Here is a 21,569-nt window from a genome sequence, read left to right as displayed (position 1 = left end):
TGACACCAGCACAAAATTTATTCACAAATAAATAAACACGTACTAGGCAGAGCCTCCTGCCTGCCTCAAAGTGTCTACCCTCTGGGTCCCTCCATCACGGGAGGGGTTGGGGAAGTCCGTCCTGGGTGGGGACAGGCTCTCCCTTTCAGCAATGCCCATGCCAGTATCGCCGGTGCCCTCTTCCAGGAAAGGGAGTCTGGACTGGGACCTCTTCGAAGGCGCAGAGGCCAAAAAGGCGTCGGTGTTCACAGAACGGGGTGCCAGATGTCCACCGTCACTTCAACTACTCAGGCCGGCGGCCACTCCAGGGGCGAGAGGGGCATCCAGGTCTCCAGCAGGGCCAGTACGTCGCCGGGAAAGAGCTTGAGGAGAGAGGGAACAGCGAGGCCCTCAGCGTTGGACACCGAGCGTGGGTGTCCGCCTCGCGAGCTCCACTTTTAGGGCGCCTCTGGCGGGGAGCGGGACCCCGCCCCCTGCGTGTACTCTCCCTCCCCTCGCCGCTCGAGCGCCCCGGGCACACCAACTCTGTTGCTCCGGAGGGCGAGCAGGCGAGGCCGGGCCGTCAGTGGGGGAGCCGCACGGGGGCTGGTCCCCGCAGTGCGCGCCGGGGGGCGTGAGACAGTAGGTAGCGCCATCCACTACTGCGCCGCGCCCGGAGGGAGCTCCGCGAGGGAAGGAGGTACTAACCGGAGATGAGGGGCCTGGCTCCATCGCCGGCCCTTCCGGGCACGCCGCCTCGTCGTAAAGCACCGGCGGATCGCGCGGCTCGGGCGCCGCTAAGGCTCCGGGGTAGGCGGGCGGGGACCCCCAGGACACCACGGCGCTGGCGGCTGAGCCCAGGTCTGGGCCGCACGCCGGCGCCTGAGTCTGCATCTGCGTCTGCGTCTGCGCCTGCGCGGGGCCGCCGTCGGGGCACAGCGGGCAGCCTCGAGGGAGCGCCGCGTCGCTGTGGCGCCGGCGCCGGCGCTGCAGGCTCTCCTCGCTGAGGCCCAGCACGGCCGACAGGTGGCCGATGTAGCGGATGGCCAGGCGCAGTGTCTCGATCTTGGTCAGGCTCTGGCCGGCGGGCGCCACGGACGGCGGCAGAAAGCGGCGCAGCTCGTGCAGGGCGCGGGCGAGCGTGCGCATGCGCAGCTTCTCGCGCTCGCTGGCGCTCTGCCGCTGCCCGCTGCCTAGGCGGCTGCCGCGGGCGCCGCGCCTCCCCGCAGTCGGGGCGCGGAGGGCGGCGCTGGTGACGGGCTTCCCGGGGCTAGACACGGGGCTGCCGGCCGGGGCACTGCCCCAGGAGTCCGGGGACGAGGCGGGCGAGCAGCCACAGTCCCTGTTGGAGGCGGGCGGCGGCCGAGCTGGGCCCCAGCCCGCGGAGAGGATCCAGGACTCAGAGAGCGGCGGGCACAGGGACTGGGCCATGGCAGCGGCGGCGCGTCTGGGGGCCGGCGGCCAGCGACCGCTTTATCCTGAGCCCGAGGTGTGAAGTGGCCCCTTCCAGGCCGCATCAGCACTTCAAAGCGAGCTCGGGGCCTGGTGGGGGCGGGGCTTGACCCTTTGAACCAACGGGGGGGCAAAGGTGCCTGCCCGTTGACTGCGCCAGGTTGGCCCCTCCTGGGTCCTCGCATGGGCACCTGACCCAGACACTCGGGCCTCCTGCCTGCGCCAGTGCGGGCGCTGTCCAGGGTGTTGGGCCAGCTCAGTAGGTTAAAGGAAGCAAGGTCGGGGAACTGGAGGTTCAGTACTTAGGTTTGGGTCTGCCTTCACCTGTTGGGGACCTTATGCAAATTCTTAAGTTTTCTTGAATCTTCGTTTCCAGTTTGAATGATGGGAGCCTCAGGGCATAGTGCAGCCAGGTCTGTGGACTCGTATAGTGACCAGGAGTGGGGCCCTGATTCCTGCCAGAGGCCAGAGTAATCCGTTCCTCCTCTGAGGCAGGTTGGTCCTGGGTGCACCCTTCCCTGGTGGTGGTGAGTGGGAGGGACAAGGCTATCCTAGGTAAATCCAACAAGCGGGCTGAATCTAGGCAGGTTGCTGGACCGTCTGAGTGGAGGGAGAGGAAGCCTGCTGCCCTCCAGGCCACCTTCAGCCTGGCAGGATCAAGGGCTCGGCCTGTTGCCACAGCTGCCACCACTGGCCTCTAGCTGGTATTCTGCCACTTTGGGGCAGGTATAATGGGCCTTGCCAATGAAATATGAGTGCAAATGACACAGAAAAAAAGCATTTAACAAAATTCAGGGGAATTCCCTTGTGGTCCAGCGGTTAGGACTGGGCTCTCTCACTGCTGGGTTCAATCCCTGGTCAGGGAAATAAGATCCCACAAACCACAGTAGAGCCAAAAAAAAAAAAAAAAAAAATCAGCACCCCTTCATGATAAAAATTCTCAGCAAACTCAGACTAAAGGAGAACTTTCTCAGTCTGATGAAAAGCATCTATAAAGAAGCTACAGCTAACAGCATACTAAATAGTGAAAGACTGAAAGATTTCCCCCTAATACTGAAAACAAGGTGAGGATGTCTGCTCCTACCCCATGCCTCTTCAACGTTGCCGGGGGGTGGAGGGGGCATCTAGCTTGTGCAATAAGGAAAGAAAGAAAAGGCGTACAGATTGGAAAGGAAGAAATAAAAGTCTCTCTATTTATGGACAACATGATTGTCCACATGGGAAGTCTCACAGAGAATCTAACACATTGCCTGCCTGACCCCTCAGGTTTGAGTTTGCACATTGTCAAAATAGCCACTTCATGCATGGTTGTCTGCTCTCCAGCTAGACTGTGAAGTACCTGGTGTCTGGTATCATGTCTTCAAAAGAAGTGGTAAAAAAAAAATTTAAAAAAAAGAAGAAGCAGCAGCGGTATCTAGGGTCTCTTTCAGTGCCAGTGGTCTACTGTTTTGCATCCCCCATGGCTTCCAGTTCTGTGAGATTGATGGGTGAGCTGGTTTGTAGCAAAGTCAAGTGGCTTGGTACCTTCTTCCTGGGCATCTCTGCTCACCACCTCCCCCCTCCCCTTGTCTCTTTTTTCTTCTACTGCCTTTGGCCTTTTCTAACACCCTCTATACCCTCTACCCTGCAGTCTGTCCCAGCAGCCCCAGATTCTTATGCCCATGGTCGCATCCAGGACAGGCAATGCCAACCCACTGTTGGGGAGAAGGGGAGGAGCCCACTCCATGGGCACATGCCATAGGACCCATCTACTCCCTATGAGAGCCTGGCCTAGGCCTGCAGCTGTCAGCAGGGTCTGCCCCTTCTGGACCCTGGCCAATGGATGCCTTCCTGGGGTTCCAGATCCAAGCCAAGAACCTGGCATTAGAGCCCAGTGATGGCCCCTTTGATCCGCTGGACCAGAGCTAACAAATGGTGAGAACTGGTTGTGCACCCAAGCAGGGGGAGATGCAGCCTAAAAGCTGGACAGGCAGGAGGGGTGGGATCTCAGAGGGCTCTGGGCATTCTGTTGCCAACCTCTGAATGTCAAAAAATTCCTCCAATTCCCACATGATTCTGATTTCCACTTTGTAGCTAATAATTGAGAAAACTCAGAATGACCAAAAACTCCTAGACAATCAGCCACCCTTTTGTTATATTGTTATATATTTGAAAATATTAATACATGCATGTGATTAAAAGTTGAACAAGTACAGAGGGTGTAACAAATCTCTTTACTATTCTCCGTGTGAGGCCTCCAATTCCCGGTCCAGAGGAAACCACCATTACTGGTTTGTGGGCAGCAATGCTCTGAAACGAAGTTTTATTAAGTACAAAATCAACTAGACATTCTTTAAACAAGAGGCCATATGTGTGGGAGGCAGACTGTTTATCCTGAAAACACAGCTCTGGCCCCTGAGGATTCTCAGATCTGGGACCGAACAGTGAACATTCATTGCTCACTTACATGGGAGCCACTGAGAGATCTGGAGCAGGAGAGAGACACCATGAGAGAGGGTTAAAAAGACCCAGGGGTGTCTGTGGAGGCAAAGAGCTCACAAAAATGGCATGAGAGGCAGGGCAGATGGGAGGGTCCCACCCCCAACCCCAGTCCTTCAGTCTTCAGCCCTAAGGCTGACAAGTTGGATGTGCCACGTGGGACTCCCTCCCTTTCCTGTTGCCTCTGAGTCTTGGGGCCCAGAGTGTGCAAGGGCTGTGGTCAGTGGGCCTGATGAAGCCAAGTGGGGGCAAAGGGGGGACCCCCAACCTAGATCCTGGGCTCTACCCCCTCCCGTCAGCCAGCCTCCCTCTTCCCTCGCCCCCATGCCTCTCTCACCTTTGATCTCCTTATCGCCAGCCTCTCCGGTGGCTTCATTAGGGAGCTGCCCCAGTTAATGAGTTCTCCGGGCGGCACGGCCCACACGTCCTCCCGCTGGGGTGAGGACTTCACACCTCTGGGGCCTGTGTTTTGACAAGTGCCGGAGCCAGTGGCTCCTGCTCCCCTGGCCCGAGCCTGCCGTCGCCTGCCAACGTGTAAGGCTGGGAAATGAGGCCTTGGGGCAGCCCCACCGAGCAGAGGTGAGAGTTCAGTCGGGGTCCTCGGCCAGGGTGGGGGCAGGCAGGACAGGGCAGCACCCTCTCAGGCTGGGGCCCCCGTCTCAGCCTTCCTGCTAGGAACCAGCCGGCTTCCTCAGGCCAAGCCTGGGTCCTGGGCGCTCTCCCCCTCCCACCTCCCAGCCTCAGCGCCCTCATTTTCCCGGCCAGCCCCTCTGACATAGGAGTGCTAATCAAAGGTGCAATGTCAGTACTGCCCTTGCAGCCCCTAATCCCCATCCCCTCGGGAGCCAGAGGCCCCAGGAGAAGGAAGCAGCTCTCTGCTACCGCCAGCCTGTTTAGCATCAGCAGGCGCACCTCCTGGGAAGCTCCTAATTTGGGTGTTTCCTACTGCCAGGGATTTTCCCGCCACACCTCGGCACCAGCCTGAGAGGCAAGCCCTTTCAGGGGAGCGATTGTTATTCAAGAAGTCCCCACCTTTAGACAGCCTAGGACACCCCTCTTGGGTGTGGCCAGTGTGGCTTAGAATAGAACCCCTGCCCTGCCATGTACCACTTGTGTCACTTGGGTAACTCACTCTCCATCTCTGGGCCCCAGCCTCTGCTTCTGTGCCATGAGTAATACCTACTGTGCTGATGTGATGTGGGTGTCACTGCCTCGCTTTGTAGTTAAAGACATGGAGGAGCAGAGAGGTGGTCCTATGTCACATGGCTAGTAGGGGTAGAGCTGGGATCCATTTGGCTCTGTCTGGGACCAAAGCCAGTGTTCTGTCCTACCACCAGCTCCCCTGTCTCCTCTGGAGGACTTGATTGGCTCCTTTCCTCCTGGAGGGCCGCCTGGAGAGTGAGGGTGCCGAGGTGGGGACGACGGCCCATAGTCCTCAAGCCCCCTTGAAACCTCACTACAAGTCACTGGGACCTGTTGAGATGTAAAAAGAAAAACGTTTCCAGACCCACCCTGGAGCTGCTTGAACCAGAATCCCTGGAGGAGATTCTGGGTATGAAAAGTAAAATCTCCCAAGAATTATGAAGCTTGGCCACTTTTGAGAAGCAATGCCCTATAGTGAGCACCCCCCAATCCAGAGAGTGGAAAAGGCACGGGGAGTGCCCAGCCCCCCACCATGGAGCCTAAGCCCCACTGGGTCGTGGATAGATGAGGCCCTGCTTGTGCTGGAGAGGGGGCAGCAGCCACTTGGAGCCCAGAGCAGTCAGAGGGCCCAGCAGGAAGGCTCCCAACTTCTCCTCCACCTCCCTCCTTCCCCATCAGCCTCCCAGCTAAGGCCCCGGAAGCTCCCAGGAAGCCCCTTCCAACTGAGATCAGCCCCTCTCCTCACACCTTTAGCTCCTGGAGCCACCGAGTTGGCAAGCCATATGGAATAGATTATTCTGGACCCATGATAATCTGATTATCTTGGTCATGGATCAGCTGGATGCGCAGCCAGTGGAAGTCACAGGAGGCAGAGGGGTGACGAGGAGGGAGGGGGTGGGAGGAAAGGAGAGAGATTTGTCAGATTCCGGGAAAGGCTCAAGAGGAAGTGCCAGAAACTCCCCTGTTCTGGGAGCTGGGCTGAGAATGCAGGGTAAGTAGATTGTGCCTTTCTCCTTAGGGGTGTCACATTTATGCTCCTTCACTTCGTCTGGGTAAGTGGAGGAGGGTCTAAGCCTTATAGTGAAACATGGGGAAACTGAGGCATAAAGGGGTTAAGTAGTTGAACCAGCCCAGAGCAAAGATGTAGACAGGTGAATGTAGGGAAGCTTGTCACACGGCTCCTCAGTTTCTATGGCTGTAAAATGGAGCAGGGACTCCCAACTGCCTGCTGAGCTGTCCTGGGAGACTGCATGCCTTGATTGCAAGGCACCGTCTCAGGCCAGAGGGCTGCCCCTGGGTGTCCAGTGTCCTTGCGATCCCAGCCACAGACAGCAGAGGGTGCTACCCAACCACCTAGGATCTTGGGATCTGAGCTGGGCAGACCTCCTGCCAACCGGTCAGAGGCCTTTTTTTTTCTGGGGCCAGGGCCAGTGCGGGTTGGGGGTGGTGGGCACTGGGAACTAAGCAGGTGTGGCAGAGATGCTGGGGCTGGCTTAAGAAATAGGTGAAGCCGGCTTAGTGCCAGTGTGATGGGCCGTGTGACCCCAGACAGGCCACTTGCCCTCTCTGGACCCCAATTTGTTCATCTGTCCACTGGGAAAAACATACACCTGTATGCAGAAAGGCAGAGCAAGGTGGAGCCCAGAGGAATGAGGAGAGGGGGACGGGCTCAGGAGGGCAGGGGCCAAACAGGGCTCAGGTCTCCCTACCTTCCCTACACACCTCTGGAAGCAGAGGTTGAAAACAATCAGACCACAAGTTGACCGAAACTCTAGGCTCGCCAGCTCCCCAGTGGGGATTTGCAGGCCCAGCTCAGCTGCCAACTTGGGGCGCATCCAACACCAGCACCTGCTGAAAGCACCGGATGGAGCTCCCAACAGGCAGGACACACAGGTTTCAGGCTCCTTCTAACCCCACCCCTGCCCTGGCTGACTGCACAGCAGAACAGTGAGGGGCCAGGACAATGATGAGGCTCCTGCCAAGTCACTGGGTGGCTCAGGCTCTCAGCCAGCTCCAGGTCGTCCTTCCCAAGGTCAGGGGAAGGAGCGCACCTCTGCCTCCCCTCCCCCGAGGTATCTGTCTTCAGACCCAATAAGAAGCAGAGTGGGTCTAGGACTGAGCTGGAATGCCTAGGCAGGACCTGGGAGAGTGAACAGCCTCTGGGCATAGGATCCTTTGCCAGAGGCTGGGGGACAGTGACATCCCTGGACAGAGTGGGGAACATGTTGGGGGCAAGGATAACGCTTAAGATGACCAGATAATAAATCAAACAGAAGAAGGGTCTTAGATGGTCAGTACTGATTATGTGCCGAAGACTAAGGATAGGATGAACTCAGTCCTTGGTTCTAGAGGTTTCCCCACCAAGAGAAATCCAAGATCCAGCCCTTGGCTGAGCCGAGGAAGTTTCCTTCACCCTAGGAGATTACGCACCACCCCAGGCCCTGGGAGTTCAAGGTCAGCGCCCCGCACAGGTGGCCAGGCTGGCTGAGGCCCCTGGGAGTGCCGACATGTGCCGCTGGCTGCTCACAACCAGGTTGGCCTCAACAACCCGCCCCCAGGGCTCCCCAAGGCTGGCCTGAGGCTTCAGAACAGCCTCAGCATGCCCTTTGCCCAGCGGGTTCCCTGATGGGGAATTCATCCTGATAAGAAAAAATTAAAGGTGCAAGTGAAGACGTACTGTTGAGTGACAGAACCAAACTGCAGAAAAATCCCTTCAGTATGACTCGATTGATATAAGGAAAAGCAAAAGAAAACAAAAATCTAAAAACCAACCCCTACACCGAAAGGCATCAAATGATACCATGCATTTTGTAAGGCTCTACGGTATGTATGTGCGTAAATGCATACTCACCAAGTCTGTGATAATGTACCAGGACTTATTTGGTGTGGGGTGGAAGAAGGGCAGGTTGTGAGGGGTGATAAAGGGAGACTTTGATCATATCTGTAATGTCTAAAAATTTTACAAGGAGTTTGCATTCATACATGACATGTGCAATTTAAAAATAACTTTGAAGGGGCTTCCCTGGTGGTGCAGTGGTTGGGAATCCGCCTGCCAATGCAGGGGACACGGGTTCGAGCCCTGACCTGGAAGGATCCCACATGCCGCAGAGCAACTAAGCCCGTGCGCCACAGCTACTGAGCCTGAGCTCTAGAGCTCACGAGACACAGCTACTGAGCCCGCGTGCCACAACTATTGAAGCCCATGCACCTAGAGCCCGTGCTCCACAGCAGGAGAGGCCATAGCAGTGAGAGGCCCGCGCACTGTAACAGGAGTGGCCCCTGCTCACCCCAACCGGAGAAAAGCCCAGCGCAGCAGCAAAGACCCAAACCAGCCAAAAATAAGATAAATAAAATAAATAAATGTAAAAAAATAATAATAACTTTAAAAATATGGGTATAAGGATACACCTATGTGGAAAACTTTAAGGCATCTCAGTATATGCTAGAGAATTTGTTACCTAAACTGTTACTGCCACACCATGGAGTACTAGGCATGCCTTAAAAAATCTCATTGCAGAAATAAATACAGTTACTGATATGGAAAAGTTATTCATACATTAGTGAGAAAAGGTCACAAAACAACATGCTCTTTATATATCCAAAGAATTGAAAGCAGGGGCTAGAACAAATATTTGTCCGCCAACATTCATAGCAACACTATTCATAATAGCTAAAAAGTGGAAACAACCCAAATGTCTATCAACTGATGAATGGATAAACAAAATGTGGTATAAATGTACAATGGAATATTATTCAACCATAAGAAGGAATGAAGTTTGGGCACATTCTACACTGTGAATGAACCTTGATGACATGAAATAAGCCAGACACCAAAGGACAAATACTGTATGATTAGGCTTATATGAGAGGTACCTAAAATAGGCAAATTCATAGACAGGAAGCAGATGAGAAGCTACCAGGGGCTGGGGGCTGGGGGCAAAGGGGAGTTTTTGCTTAATGGGTACAGAGTTTCTACTTGAGATGATGAAAAAGTTTTGGAAATAGAAGTGGTGATGGTTGCACAACATTGCAAATGTAATTAATGCCACTGAATTGCACATTTAACAATGGTTAAGATGGCAAATTTTATGTTATATATATTTTACCACAATTTAAAGGAATTTTAAATGTAAAATATAAAAAATATTGGACTGTACACTTCAAACAGGTGAATTATGGTATGTGAAGTATATCTCAATAAAGCTGTTATAAAAAAGAGAATATATATTACCAGAAGCTTCAGAAAGTGGGAAGAAGAACTCAACATGCTCCCTCAATGACTCTGTCTCCATACTCTGTACTTGTAGGGATGCTCAGAAAAGGTTACGATGCAGAGATATGGACCAACGTGTTAACCTGGTTCTCTCTGGGTGGATGGAAGTGGGGGCTTTAAAATTCCCTTCTTTTTGATTGTCTGTATTTTCTCACTTCTTTGTAATGATTATGCATTGCTTTTATAAATTAAAAAAGAAAGAAAAGGAAGGAAGGGAGGGAGGAAGGAAAAGACTTTGTAGCCCCCCTTCCCTCCCTTGTTTGCATTCCAGTAGTAGAGCTGGTGGACCCAAGCTCCCTTATAGCTTTTGGAGATCAGGCTGGGGAGGCTGGGTCTTCCCTCGCAGAGCCTGCAGGAGTGAGCACCACTCATTCTCCTCCTTTGTCCCTCCCTAGAGCTGCAGGACCACAGATGGTCACTCCTCTCCAGCAGGGCAGGCAGGCAATACTCATGTAGTCCCATATGCTGAACACCTGATGCTGCATCTAATCCTCCTGGCAAGGACACCCATTTCATAGATGAGGAGACTGAGGCTCAGATGGGGACTGAGCCCAGGCACGGATGGCCCTAGGCCTCAGCCACCTCTACTGCGCCTTGTCGCCCAAGGAGATGGACCAGGCAGCCCTGGGGCCTCTGCAGGCCCTTCCACACCAGCCTCCTTGGCGAGTCCACCTCCATGCCCCCGGCCTGCTGGGCAGCTCTCCGGATGCCTGTGGCCCCAGCCACTAGTGGCCACGTCCTTCCCACTTTTTCCCACGTTCCCTCCTATCGGATCCTCTGCCCACTCCCAGCGCCCCTGCCCGTGCTCCAATCTAGTCAGCCCTTGCCATGATGTGACTGCAGTCTCCTGACTGGTTTCCTGCCTCCAGCTCTTTACCTCCCAGCCCCTCTCCCTCCTCAGAATTTCTGTGGGTCTCACTGTCTCCCTAAGAGTCCAAACTCCTCATTCAGCAGGACTTTCCAACCCCATCCGGCTCCCACTTGCTTGTCCATACCCCTCCCACCCTCCCCACCTCCAACCCAGGGCTCCAGACCGCTTGGCATCACCCAAATTAGCCCTGGGCTTCCCTGCTTCCAGACTTGGGCTCACACCTTTCCCCTCGGCCAGGAATGCCCCACCTCCACTTGGAGAAAATCCACAATTTCAGGTCCCTCCCTTCCTCCTGGGACCCGCACTGATCACCTGGCCAGGTGGCTCCGCTCTGTCGCCCATGGGCTCCCCGCACACCAGGGCCCCACAGACTCAGAGCCAATTTGTCTTTCTCCTCCTCCAACTCTCAGCTCCCAGAGGGCAGCAGAGACTCCTCCCTCCCTGGAGCCTCAGCCCCCTGGTTCGGAACAGTGTTTCCCAATGATGGGGTACATGGCCTTTGTGGGTTTGAATTCTGGTTCTGGGGGACCTAAAGCAAAGGAAGTGGCCCCTCTGGGCCCGGTTTCCCTAGCTCAGCAAGCGGGGAAGAGCAGGCTGTCAGGCCTGGGGTTCGAGCACTGAACAGGCCGCTGCAGGCACCGCGCTGGGTGCCATGCGGTGTGGAAATGCTCGGAGCCCAGTAGTCTGAGGCCCGGTCAGGGTGAATTCAGCTCCAGGGGCTGCTCTGCGACCTTGCCTGGTGGCTGTCAGCCTCTGGTGACACTGATGGTGCCTGCCTGGCAGGGCCTGGTCATCGGGCTTCCCTGGCTGTGCCCAGAGTCACGCACCAGCCCCTGGGGCCAGGGGAGGGGAGTATCCCCGCAGGCTGACTCAGGGTTCCCGGAGCGAGGGGCCCATGCAGGCCCCCCTGCACCCCGCTCCCTGTTCCAGGGACACAGGGTCTGCCTTTTCCTTGGGCCTCCCAGGATGGGAACCTGCAGCCTCCCACCCCCACCCCAGAAGGGCTTTCCAGGGTTTCTGAGGGGACCTGCTGCCGGTCTGTTTTGGAGGCCCCTGCACACCCTTGTTCCCAAGTCGACACCTTCGGCTCTGGGGGAGGCGGCCTTGTGTCAACAGGCAGACGGGAGGTGTGAAGGCAGCCACAGTGGCCAAGGGGGAGGCTGGGCTGGCCCTCGCCCGCTGGCTGGTAATGAGAATACCACACGGCCCCTGCATGCAGCCCCCTTCCCTCCCATGTTCCCACAGCCTGACCACCCCCAGGGCCTGGCAGGGACCCAAAGGGAAGGAAGGGAAAGAAGAACTACAGGGCAGAGGCCAGCCCTTAAGCTGGCTCCACGTCCTTGGGCCTGTTCCCGAGGGCCCTGCACCACCTGCCCAGGGAGAAAGAGCGGGTGGAGAACTTCCTGGAGCAGGGCTGGGGGTAAACAAACACAGGTGAGGCCTGCGCTAAGCCACCGAGAGCAGGCTGAACAGAGGCAGTGCCCTCCGCAGCTCCTCGCAGGGCCGGGGCTCAGGAGCACATTCTGACTCCAACCTGGGCCTCTGCCCTTCCCACCTGACTGGGGGTCTGGGGCAAAGTCCTGGGAAGTCGATCAGGGGCTGATGGGACGGGGGCCCCCGTTCCTTCACTTGTATAATAGGCATACTGATGTGGACACTGCCTGCCTCGCACTGCCAAGCTGACTGGTGCCACACCAGCAAGCTGAGCCAAAGATCACGTGGCCCTGTGGTTCCGGCCCTGAGAGGAGGCCCAGCTGAGCCCGAGCTGCCGGCACAGGGAAGAACAGGGGTGGGAGCGTCATGAGCGCTGAAGCACATGTGAGGTCTTATTCTGCCCTCCCCCCGCCCAACATGTCCTGAAGCCAAGGTCTCCTGTGGCTCCCTTGCCCTGAGACTCCCCAGGGGGCAGCTCCTGTCCTCTCCCTGATTCTTGGCCTCAGCTCTGAAAGTACCTCAGGGATCATCAGGTCCAAACGCCTCATTTTATGGTACTTGTCAGTGTTGGCAGAGACAACAGCAGCCATCCCCTCCAGCTCCTGCATGTACTCATCCGGCTCCTACTCGACCCCCTCCATGTACAGGCCACTCACCCCCTCACAAGACAGCCCCTGTGATCTTAGAAAGTCCTTCAGACTCTCCCTGGAGTACCCCCTCCAAGCATCTGGAGACAACTCTCACATCCCCTATGTCTTTTCCTTTTTGGATGAAACATTCCCAAGTCCTTCAGCTATTTCTCTGGTGACCCGGCTTCAAGCCCCTCACTAACCTCCCTCTCCTGAGCTAGGGTTTATCCCCTGCCCTCATAAACTGTGGCCTCCAGATTTGACCACTTACCCCGCATAGGCAATAAGAGACCACTGCCTCCTTGATTGAAGATTCCCTGTTTCTTGCAAACGTGAATGGGATCACATTTGATTTTCATGCCCTTGGTGCCTAGAAGGCAACGACTACCATGCCCTTTCCACAGTTGCTGCTGGTTACATGACGTCTCCTAACCCTCAACTTAGAGGGAGGGTACATAGGGCTCTGTTGATTCTACCTGATTAGTAATTAGATCCGATCAGTTGTTCCAGCCTGCCAGAATCTCTTTAGATCCTGGCTGTTACCCAGTTAACTTCTTGGGTTTGGATCTTACCCCCAATTAGATCAGTTCATATCTTCATTCAATATCATAATGCTGGGGCTTCCCTTGTGGCGCAGTTGTTAAGAATCCGCCTGCCAATGCAGGGGACATGGGTTCGAGCCCTGGTCCAGGAAGATCCCACATGCTGCGGAGCAGCTAAGCCCGTGCGCCACAACTACTGAGCCTGCACTTTAGAGCCCGCGAGCCACAACTACTGAAGCCTGTGCACCTAGAGCCCGTGCTCCGCAACAAGAGAAGCCACTGCAATGAGAAGCCTGCACACCTCAACAAAGAGTAGGCCCCGCTGGCCGCAACTAGAGAAAAGCCCACGCACAGCAATGAAGACCCAACACAGCCAAAAATAAAAAAATAAAATAAATTTTTAAAAATAATAAAAAATAAATAAATTAAAAAGATCATAATGCTGCCCATGACGAGGCTGGGAATAGAGTTGGTGGCACATCACTAGAGACCTTCCTCTAGGTGAACATCCATCCATTCAACTGTGGTAACATTGAATCTGTTATGAATTCACTTAACTTAAGCTCACATGGCCCCATTTGTCGACAAGGATAATCTAGGAACTTTTTTTTATAACTTTTTAAAAAACAAATTTATTTATTTAATTAATGGGCTCTAGGCGCATGGGCTTCAGTAGTTGTGGCACACAGGCTCAGTAGTTGTGGCTCACGGGCTCTAGAGTGCAGGCTCAGTAGCTGTGGTGCACGTGCTTAGTTACTCAGCAGCAGTTGGGATCTTCCCGGACCAGGGCTCAAACCCGTGTCCCCTGCACTGGCAGGTGGATTCTTAACCACTGCACCACCAAGGAAGCCCTGAACTTCTTTACTATGTGGACAGGAATTATGTTTGGCTGCTCATAGCACACACCCAAACTGACAATGACTTAAACAAGATGGTAATTTATTATCTCTCACATTAAAGAAATTTAGAGTTAGACTGTTCTGGGCCAGTATGGCACTTCCATGTTGTTATCAGTGCCTCAGGCTTCCTTCTACTCCACCATCCTTAGGTGTGACTTCTGTCCTTGAGATTGCCTGAGGGTCACAAAATGGTTGCTGAAGCACCAGCCATCATGTTTTCCAGGATGACAATATAAGGGAGTAGAGCCACAGGAGTGTACCTCTCTGCTTTAAAGAGCTTTCCTAGAAGCCCCAAACAATATTCTAATAAATCTCATTGGCCATTCCATCTGCAAGAGAGGCTGGGAAATATAGTTTTTCAGCTGGGCATATCACCACCCATGATAATACAGAGCCCTGTTATTAAGGGAGAAAGAAGAATAGAGGCTGTAACAGATGCTGTGTGGGCAACCAGAAGTGTCTGCCACACTAGTGAATATTCTACTGACCATGTTTCCCTGATCTAGCTTCCACCTCCTCCTATCATGGGAAGGAGGGGGGTAAACCTGGTGTCACTATCAGGCTGAGGCTCAGAAGTTAATCACCTTATCTAACAGCACACAGCCATAAATATCCCTCCTTCTACCAGGCGAGTCAGATGAAAGAGAAGTGGAGACTGCTCAAGTGGAAGCCCCTGCGGCCTGGGCCCAGACCTAGCTTGTTCGCGCGGCACCTGGGGCTGGTTTGAGCACACAGGGAGGAATGCTTGAGGGTCCCAGGGCCAGAGACAAGCTGGAAAAGCACCTGGGCCAGGACCCAGCCCACCAGGAGAAGCTGGTTCAGATCTTCCACTTCCTAGCCTTGGTTGGGCCAGTCGGCTGCGGCTCCAGCTCCAGGCACCTGGAGCTCTTCCATTGCCTCTGCACTGCAGCTCTGGTGACCCCTGCCACAGACCAGGAGCTGAAGTGCCCTGCTGAGGAGGACCCCCCATGCTGGGTCCCAGAGAAGAAGGGCTGAAGATGGAGGAGGGGGTAGGGCAGGATGCCTGAGGCCTGGTGGTAGAGTGAGGAAGGAAGGAATCATCTTGTAGGGCCAAGGCTAAAGATGTCGGCCCTCTTACCCAAAATCCAATCTAGTCCTTTACCCACTTCATTCTGCTGCCCCTGAACTTACTATAAGCAAGACTTATAGGCTCTATTCTAAGCTCTACAACATGCATTATCTTACTTTGTCCCAACGGTTGCCCTGGAAATCAGAATCCCCACTTCATAGATGAGAAAACTGAGGTTAAGTTGCCCAAGTTCTGAGAGCTTGGAAGGGATGAAGCTGGGACTCTAAATCCAGATCTGTCTGATTCCATAGCCCAGCCTCCTAACCATTAAGCCATACTGTCTCCCTGTGCTAAGTGAGTGGGGCTGGTGACAGTGTGCCCCTGTGCTCCCGGAGCCTGGCTGAGGGGCCCAGTGAAGAGCCAGGGGCCACAGCAAACCAGCTCCAGGGCCTCACCTCCCAGAACTTATGCTCTGCCATCCCACAGTCAGCCTGAGGCCTGGGCACCAGGGCTAGCCGAAACTAAGACAGAAGGAGGCCAGGCTATCTTAGAGAAGAAAGGATAGTATGCAGAGCTCTGCTGACGGTGAATTCTCATAACTCACCAAATCCTTTCACAGGAAATCCCTCCAGGCTTGCTCTAATGAGTAGGGGGTGGGAGGAGAGGAGGAATGATTCTGGATGTTCAGAACCTTGCTGGGAATCACAACGCCATCCCACCACTCCATATCTAGCTGCCTGTGCACAAGGCAGCACTCTTTGGCAAAAACTAAAACCATGCTAAAGGTACATCAATAAGGGACTATGGTGTGAGCACTCCATGGAATATTATACTGCAGTGAAAAGGGGTGAGTTGGAACACTGAGTATCAACAGCACAGCGATCTGACACTTCAGAATGCAGATGAAGAAATATACATGAGGGACTTCCCTGGTGGTCCAGTGGTTAAAACTCCGTGCTCCCAATGCAGGGGGCCCAGGTTTCAACCCTGGTCAGGGAACTAGATCCTGCATGCCACAACTAAGACACAGCACAGCCAAATAAATAAATAAAATTTTTTTAAAAAGAAATATACATGAAAACTGATGAATCTTGTTTACAACTGTCAATTACATACATATAAATTTCCTGATAGTACAATACGTCAAGATCTTTATAGTACTGTGCAGCCTTGGACAAATAATGATTTGCCATTATTTTAATCCTAAAAAGTGTAGGATTGACTGTTTTCTAAGTCTCCCTCCCCTTAGGAAAAAGGATTATTATTTTTTTAACCTTGGTTTAAACCCTTTCAGATCATGAAATATTGCATAACTAATTGATTCTTTCCGGTTTGAAATCAAGGCCATTGTTGATTCCACCTTCTTTTTGTGTGATGGACAAATTAAATATGTCCCCTCCTCAGTCACAGCAGCTAGAATAAACTAAAAACAGTTGCCCTGACCAACCTTATTCAATGTCAATTATTACTTCATCATAACGTTAGAGTAGTAACTTGGGCATATTTTCTCCAATATTTAAAAAAATAAGTTCTAAGGAGAAAGTGATGTAATTTCATTATTGAAGGTTTATCTGCACCTCCTGCCATTTAATTTTTTTTCTAGTTAAAATTATACACTATGATTTAAATTGATGAACATTTAAATCAACTAAGACCAACTATGAGTCAGCTAAACACATCCTGACATGGAATGCTCTCAGATATGCTGTTGAATGAAAAAAAAGCAATTTACAGGCAAATTGCCATAATGTTACCTCATTTATACTATGTGTTTTCTAAGGATACATATGTTTATGTGAGCGCACAGGGACCAAGTCTGGAAGGACACATGACCTTTGGGGAGGGGTTATAGGGACTCCAGCTTTATCTGTCAGGTTTCCATTTCTTATAAAGAGAACGTATTAGTTATGTAATGTGTAACAAAGTTAATTTTTTAAAATAAATTTATCTATCTACTTATTAATTTTGGCTGCATTGGGTCTTTGTTGTTGCGCGCGGGCTTTCTCTAGTTGCAGCCAGCAGGGGCTACTCTTCGTTGAGGTGCGTGGGCTTCTCATTGCGGTGGCTTCTCTTGTTGCGGAGCACGGGCTCTAGGCGCGCGGGCTTCAGTAGTTGTGGCACGTGGGCTCAGTAGTTGTGGCGCACAGGCTTAGTTGCTCCGCGGCATGTGGGATCTTCCCAGACCAGGGCTCGAACCCGTGTCCCCTGCATTGGCAGGCGGATTCTTAACCACACTACGCCACCAGGGAAGTCCCTAAAAGTTAATTTTTTTATAACAGTCACAAAAATACTACAAGGCCATTTATTACTTCAGGCAGGTGAGGGCTAATCTATTCCTGAATCATCATGTTAACCTTCAGTTACTGATTACTGATTTTTTTTTTTTAATGTCACACTTCTGCTGAAAAGTCCATTTGGCTTCCCATTGCCTTGGCAGTAAAATACAACTTCTCAGCCTGGCCCCAGCCAAGGTGAGCTCCTGCTCTCCACATCACGCCCCCTTGCACACCGTTCCTGAAGCACACGGGGAAGTCCCACTGCCAGGCCTTTGCTTATGCAGTTCCCACATTCAGAATGCTCTCCACCTGCTTCTCTCCCTACCCAAGTCCTACCCATTGTTAAAGGCCCAGCTGTGACCTCTCCGCCTCTGTGGCCAGACTGTGACAGTCCCTCTGAGTTCAGCCTTTTCTCTGAAGATTACGAAGAACACTGATGCCTCCTTTAAATTGTAATTATTGCTGAGGGGTGGGAGCTTTTACTTTTAAACTTCACTGTGTCAAAGGTTATATTATAAGACTATAACAACAGTCTTGTGAGCAGATACTATAATTACTACTCCGGTTTTAAGAGCTGTAGTTCAGGCTCAGAGCCGCCCAAGGGCATACAGCTAGCTAGTGGTGGAGCTACTAATTACATAACGTTTACTTCTCTCTCTCACAAGACTGAAATCCCATGAGAGCACAGACCACAACTATCTTGTTCACTCTGGTGTGCCTGACATTTACCAGTTGCTAAATAAATATGTATTAAATGAATAATGCCTACAAGCATCTTGAAATGTAAGTACTTTCTTAATAAAATGGTAGCAGCAAACATTTAGCCCACTTGCCAGGCTCATACTAAGTGGTCCCATGGATGGTTCCACTTAGTACCAGCAACCATCCTAGGTGGTGGGTATTTTATATTGTTACTGCCACAGGGATGAGGCAACTTGAGCCTCAGAGGAGTTAAGTGAACTGCCCAAGGTCACACAGCAAATAAAGAGGGTCTGACTCAGGCCTGCCTGGGGGCCCACATGCCCCCATTTTCATCACTCACTACACTCCATGCCTCTTCTTCAGGCTGCTCTGTACTATTTCTCAGGGAAAGAAACTAACTGTGGACGTGAGATGACTTTCTCGGTGTCACTCAGCAAAGCAGCAAGTGCGGGCTCTGGGAACCCAGGAACGGTCCACCTGTATGTCCCCTCCTTCCCCAACCCCTCTCCCGCCATCACTGTGAGCAAGTCCCTCGGGGTTTGTCTTGACACCTTATCCAGCACACTTGTAGGCACTGGGTGAGAGTTACTGGGTACAGCCTCCCGGAGGGTGGTGATGAGGGAGGCGGCCACTCTTTACGGGGGTCCTTGAGTCACTGGAGGGACAGCCTGGCCGCCCCCAGACGATGGCACTGCCCACCACTGTCAGGGTCCCGGGCACTCACCGGAGCAGTGGATGAGGCGGAGTGGGTGGGAACACAGTGAGAAGTTTAGCAGCTCCATCCAGATGCGAATTGTCCCTCCCACGCTTCCCGGGCTGCAGGGGCCTCCATTAGAGCCCCCGAGGAGTCAGAATCCACACCTCCGCAAATGGGCCCGCTTTCCCAGGGCGCCCCCTGCCCAGACCTTCCCTGGGCTCTGTGGGTTTTGACACCTCTCTGTAACGTGGCGGGGGTCCACCTCGCACCTTTGGTCCAGATAAAAGCTCAGTCCTGGAGGTGGCCGGCCCAGCCTCCCAGAGCCCGCAGCCCCGGCCATGGCCCAGTCCCCTCCTCTGCAGGGCCTCCTCGGCCACGACCACTGGATCTTCCCCCACGGTTGGGGCTGGACCGGCCACTCGGACTCCACGTCCCCGGCCTCCTCCTCGGATTCGTCGGGCTCGTGCCCCTGCGACCGTGCCCGCGGCCCCTCGCAGCCGGCGCCCCCAGCCCCCAGCGCCTCAGAGGCCGCCTCGACGGCACCCGGACGTGCGCGGACCCGGCCGGCAGGCGGGCAGCGGCAGAGCGCCAGCGAGCGCGAGAAGCTGCGCATGCGCACGCTCGCCCGCGCCCTGCACGAGCTGCGCCGCTTTCTGCCGCCGTCCGTGGCGCCCGCCGGCCAGAGCCTGACCAAGATCGAGACACTGCGCCTGGCCATCCGCTACATCGGCCACCTGTCGGCCGTGCTGGGCCTCAGCGAGGAGAGCCTGCAGCGCCGGCGCCGGCGCCACAGCGACGCGGCGCTCCCTCGAGGCTGCCCGCTGTGCCCCGATGGCGGCCCCGCGCAGGTGCAGACGCAGACGCAAGGGTGCGGCCCTGGCTCAGCCGCTAGCTCCGCGGTGTCCTGGGGGTCCCCGCCCGTCTATCCCGGAGCCCTAGCGGCGCCCGAGCGCCTGGGGAGCAGGGTCCCCGATATGGGTCCCTGGGTGACACCCCCTTACTGCCCGGGGATGCAGTCGCCCCTGCAGCTGTCCCAAGGGAGAGCCCCTGAAGCGGCCCGTTGGACGCCGCCCCAAGCCTGTTCCGGAACGCAGACACCCCCAGAGCCCCGGAACCAGGCCACGCCCTGGACCTCGCCCCCCGCGATGGAGCTGGCTGCAGTGTACCAGGTACGCGCCCAGGCTCTCTCCGCTTCCCTCGGAGTGGTCCCCAGGCTTTGATTGGAAACGGAGGGGGTGAGTAAGCTCTAGCTTGCAGAGAATCTTATGCTTCTTAGATCCCGGGTTACCTAATCCAACCCTGGTTAGGGATGGAAAGAAGCTGAAGGGAGGATGAAGAGGACCCTAACCTCCTTGGGGAAAGAGATGGGGCTCTGGGAAGTTAAGGCCACCACCACCTCTACCTAGAAGCTTTCACAGTCATGTGGAAGAGGGGGGAATCTTCAGACTTGATTTCAGAGTCCAGGGTGGAAGGTAGCAGGGGCCTTCAGGTAATTCAGGAAATTCCTTGCAAGTGCTCCATCAAGGTTTGAGGGGGAGGGAGGTCTGGCTGCCCCAGGGGTAGGGGCTTCCTAAGTAGATGGGCTTGGAGCAGGTGACCTTCATGCTTTCCTCAAGCTTCCATAAAAGAGCATATTAATAACCAAAATTTATTGAATGCTTACTGTGTGCCCAACACGATTCTTGGTATTTTACATGAATTAACTAACTCATCAGCTCTCCAGCAACCCTGTGAAGTAGGTTTTATTTCATCATCACCATGTAATAGACGAGAAAACTGAGACTAAAAGAGGTTATCTGAGTTCTCATAGCTACTGAGTGGCAGAGCTGGGTTTTGAACCCTGGCAGTATATCTCCAGAGCTTGTACTCTAAACCACTTTGCTTCACTGGATCCATGGCACCAGGGCAGTTCAGCAGCTGCCAGCCACACTATGGGGAACATCCAGGTTCAGGATCTCAGGGCGTGAGGCAGTGACCCACTAACCCGCTACTCTTCTCTCTCTCAGGGTATCTCTATGTCTCCGGAGTCCTGTGTGTTGCCAGAAACCCCTCCTGTCCTGCCCCGCCCAGCATGCCAGAGGCTCCAGCCTGAGACCCAGTGGGGATGGTGGAGCCACTGTGCAGAGGTGCTGCCCAGCTCGGAGGACCAGGGACCAGGCCCCGCCTTCCAGCTCAGTGATGAAAGCCCTCCCCAGAGCTCAGGCGTACAGCTCAGTGGCTGCCCTGAATTTTGGCAAGAAGATTTGGAGGGGACTCAGCTGGGCGTCTTCTACTAATGGCCTTGGCTGCCCCCTTTCCAGCCAGGAATCAGGCCTGTAGCGTGGGGTGTCCTCCTCATCTGCTACTTCACTAGTATTCAGTCTTTGTTTTAGCCTTTTCCAAATGATGTCTTTCATGGAAGCAGTGTTTGAAACAGCTAAGGGTGGCCTCCCTGGCTGAAGTCGGGGCTGGGGCAGTCCCTCCACTCCTAGACGCCCCACAGAATGACCAGTGCTCTGCAGAGCACAGCCTGAGCTGCAGTAACATGGGTTGTTTGACCACAATGGTTGGACAGGCTGGGACTGGTGGGGGAGTGGGCTTGGCGGGGTGGGGATGGGAGTGGGAAGAAAAGTATATGCTTAGATTTTGTACTTCTTAAAAAAAACCCAAAAAGAAACCCCCAAATTTGGTTTGGTCTGTTTTTCTTCTATCCACCTGGGTTTTTATTGCTTCTGGAAAAGGAAAAATGTTCCTGTCCTGCAGGGAACAAATCATGCTGCTTTTCCCCTCCTGGAATCCAGGCCCTCACTTGCCAATTTGACAGTAATTATTGCGCAGGGGCTCCACCTGGCCTGCTGTGCAGGCGACACAGGTGAGTTAACGCTCGGGCCTGTTCACTTGCCTGAAGCCCGTCACCATTGCCCTTTTGCATTCTCCTGGGTGCATTCCTGCTGACCTGTAGGGCTCTTTCACAGTTATGTGAAGTTGTTTCCAAAGGGTGCTTGTGAGTGGCTCCCATGTGCTAGGCCCAGTGTATTAGTTTACTAGGGCTGCCGTAAGACAATACCACAAATTGGGTGGCTTAAACAACAGAAATTGATTATCTCACAGTTCTGGAGACTGGAAGTCCAAGACCAAGGGGTCAGCAGGTTTGGTTTCTTCTGAGGCCTCTCTCCTTGGCTTGC

General features: G+C 53.9%; 2 protein-coding genes across 2 annotated transcripts; one reads left to right on the top strand and one right to left on the bottom strand.

The window, feature by feature from the left end:
- On the bottom strand, positions 1-1,410 carry MESP1 (mesoderm posterior bHLH transcription factor 1). The gene is made up of 2 exons (XM_007194740.2): positions 688-1,410; positions 1-362 (listed from the first exon to the last, which is right to left on the bottom strand). Exons 1-2 carry the CDS (start codon positions 1,408-1,410, stop codon positions 288-290), a joined length of 798 nt encoding a protein of 265 aa, XP_007194802.2. The 3' UTR covers positions 1-287.
- Positions 1,411-18,743: 17,333 nt separating this feature from the next.
- MESP2 (mesoderm posterior bHLH transcription factor 2) lies at positions 18,744-20,961 on the top strand. The gene is made up of 2 exons (XM_007194343.1): positions 18,744-19,574; positions 20,412-20,961. The coding sequence occupies exons 1-2, from the start codon at positions 18,744-18,746 to the stop codon at positions 20,679-20,681; spliced, it is 1,101 nt and encodes a 366-aa protein (XP_007194405.1). The 3' UTR covers positions 20,682-20,961.
- Positions 20,962-21,569: the final 608 nt, after the last annotated feature.

The sequence above is a fragment of the Balaenoptera acutorostrata genome, chromosome 3 (genome assembly GCF_949987535.1).
Source record: "Balaenoptera acutorostrata chromosome 3, mBalAcu1.1, whole genome shotgun sequence".
Classification (NCBI taxonomy): Eukaryota; Metazoa; Chordata; class Mammalia; order Artiodactyla; family Balaenopteridae; genus Balaenoptera; species Balaenoptera acutorostrata.
The sequence above is the reverse complement of the archived record's forward strand: the minus strand, read 5'-3'. Positions and strand labels throughout refer to the sequence as shown.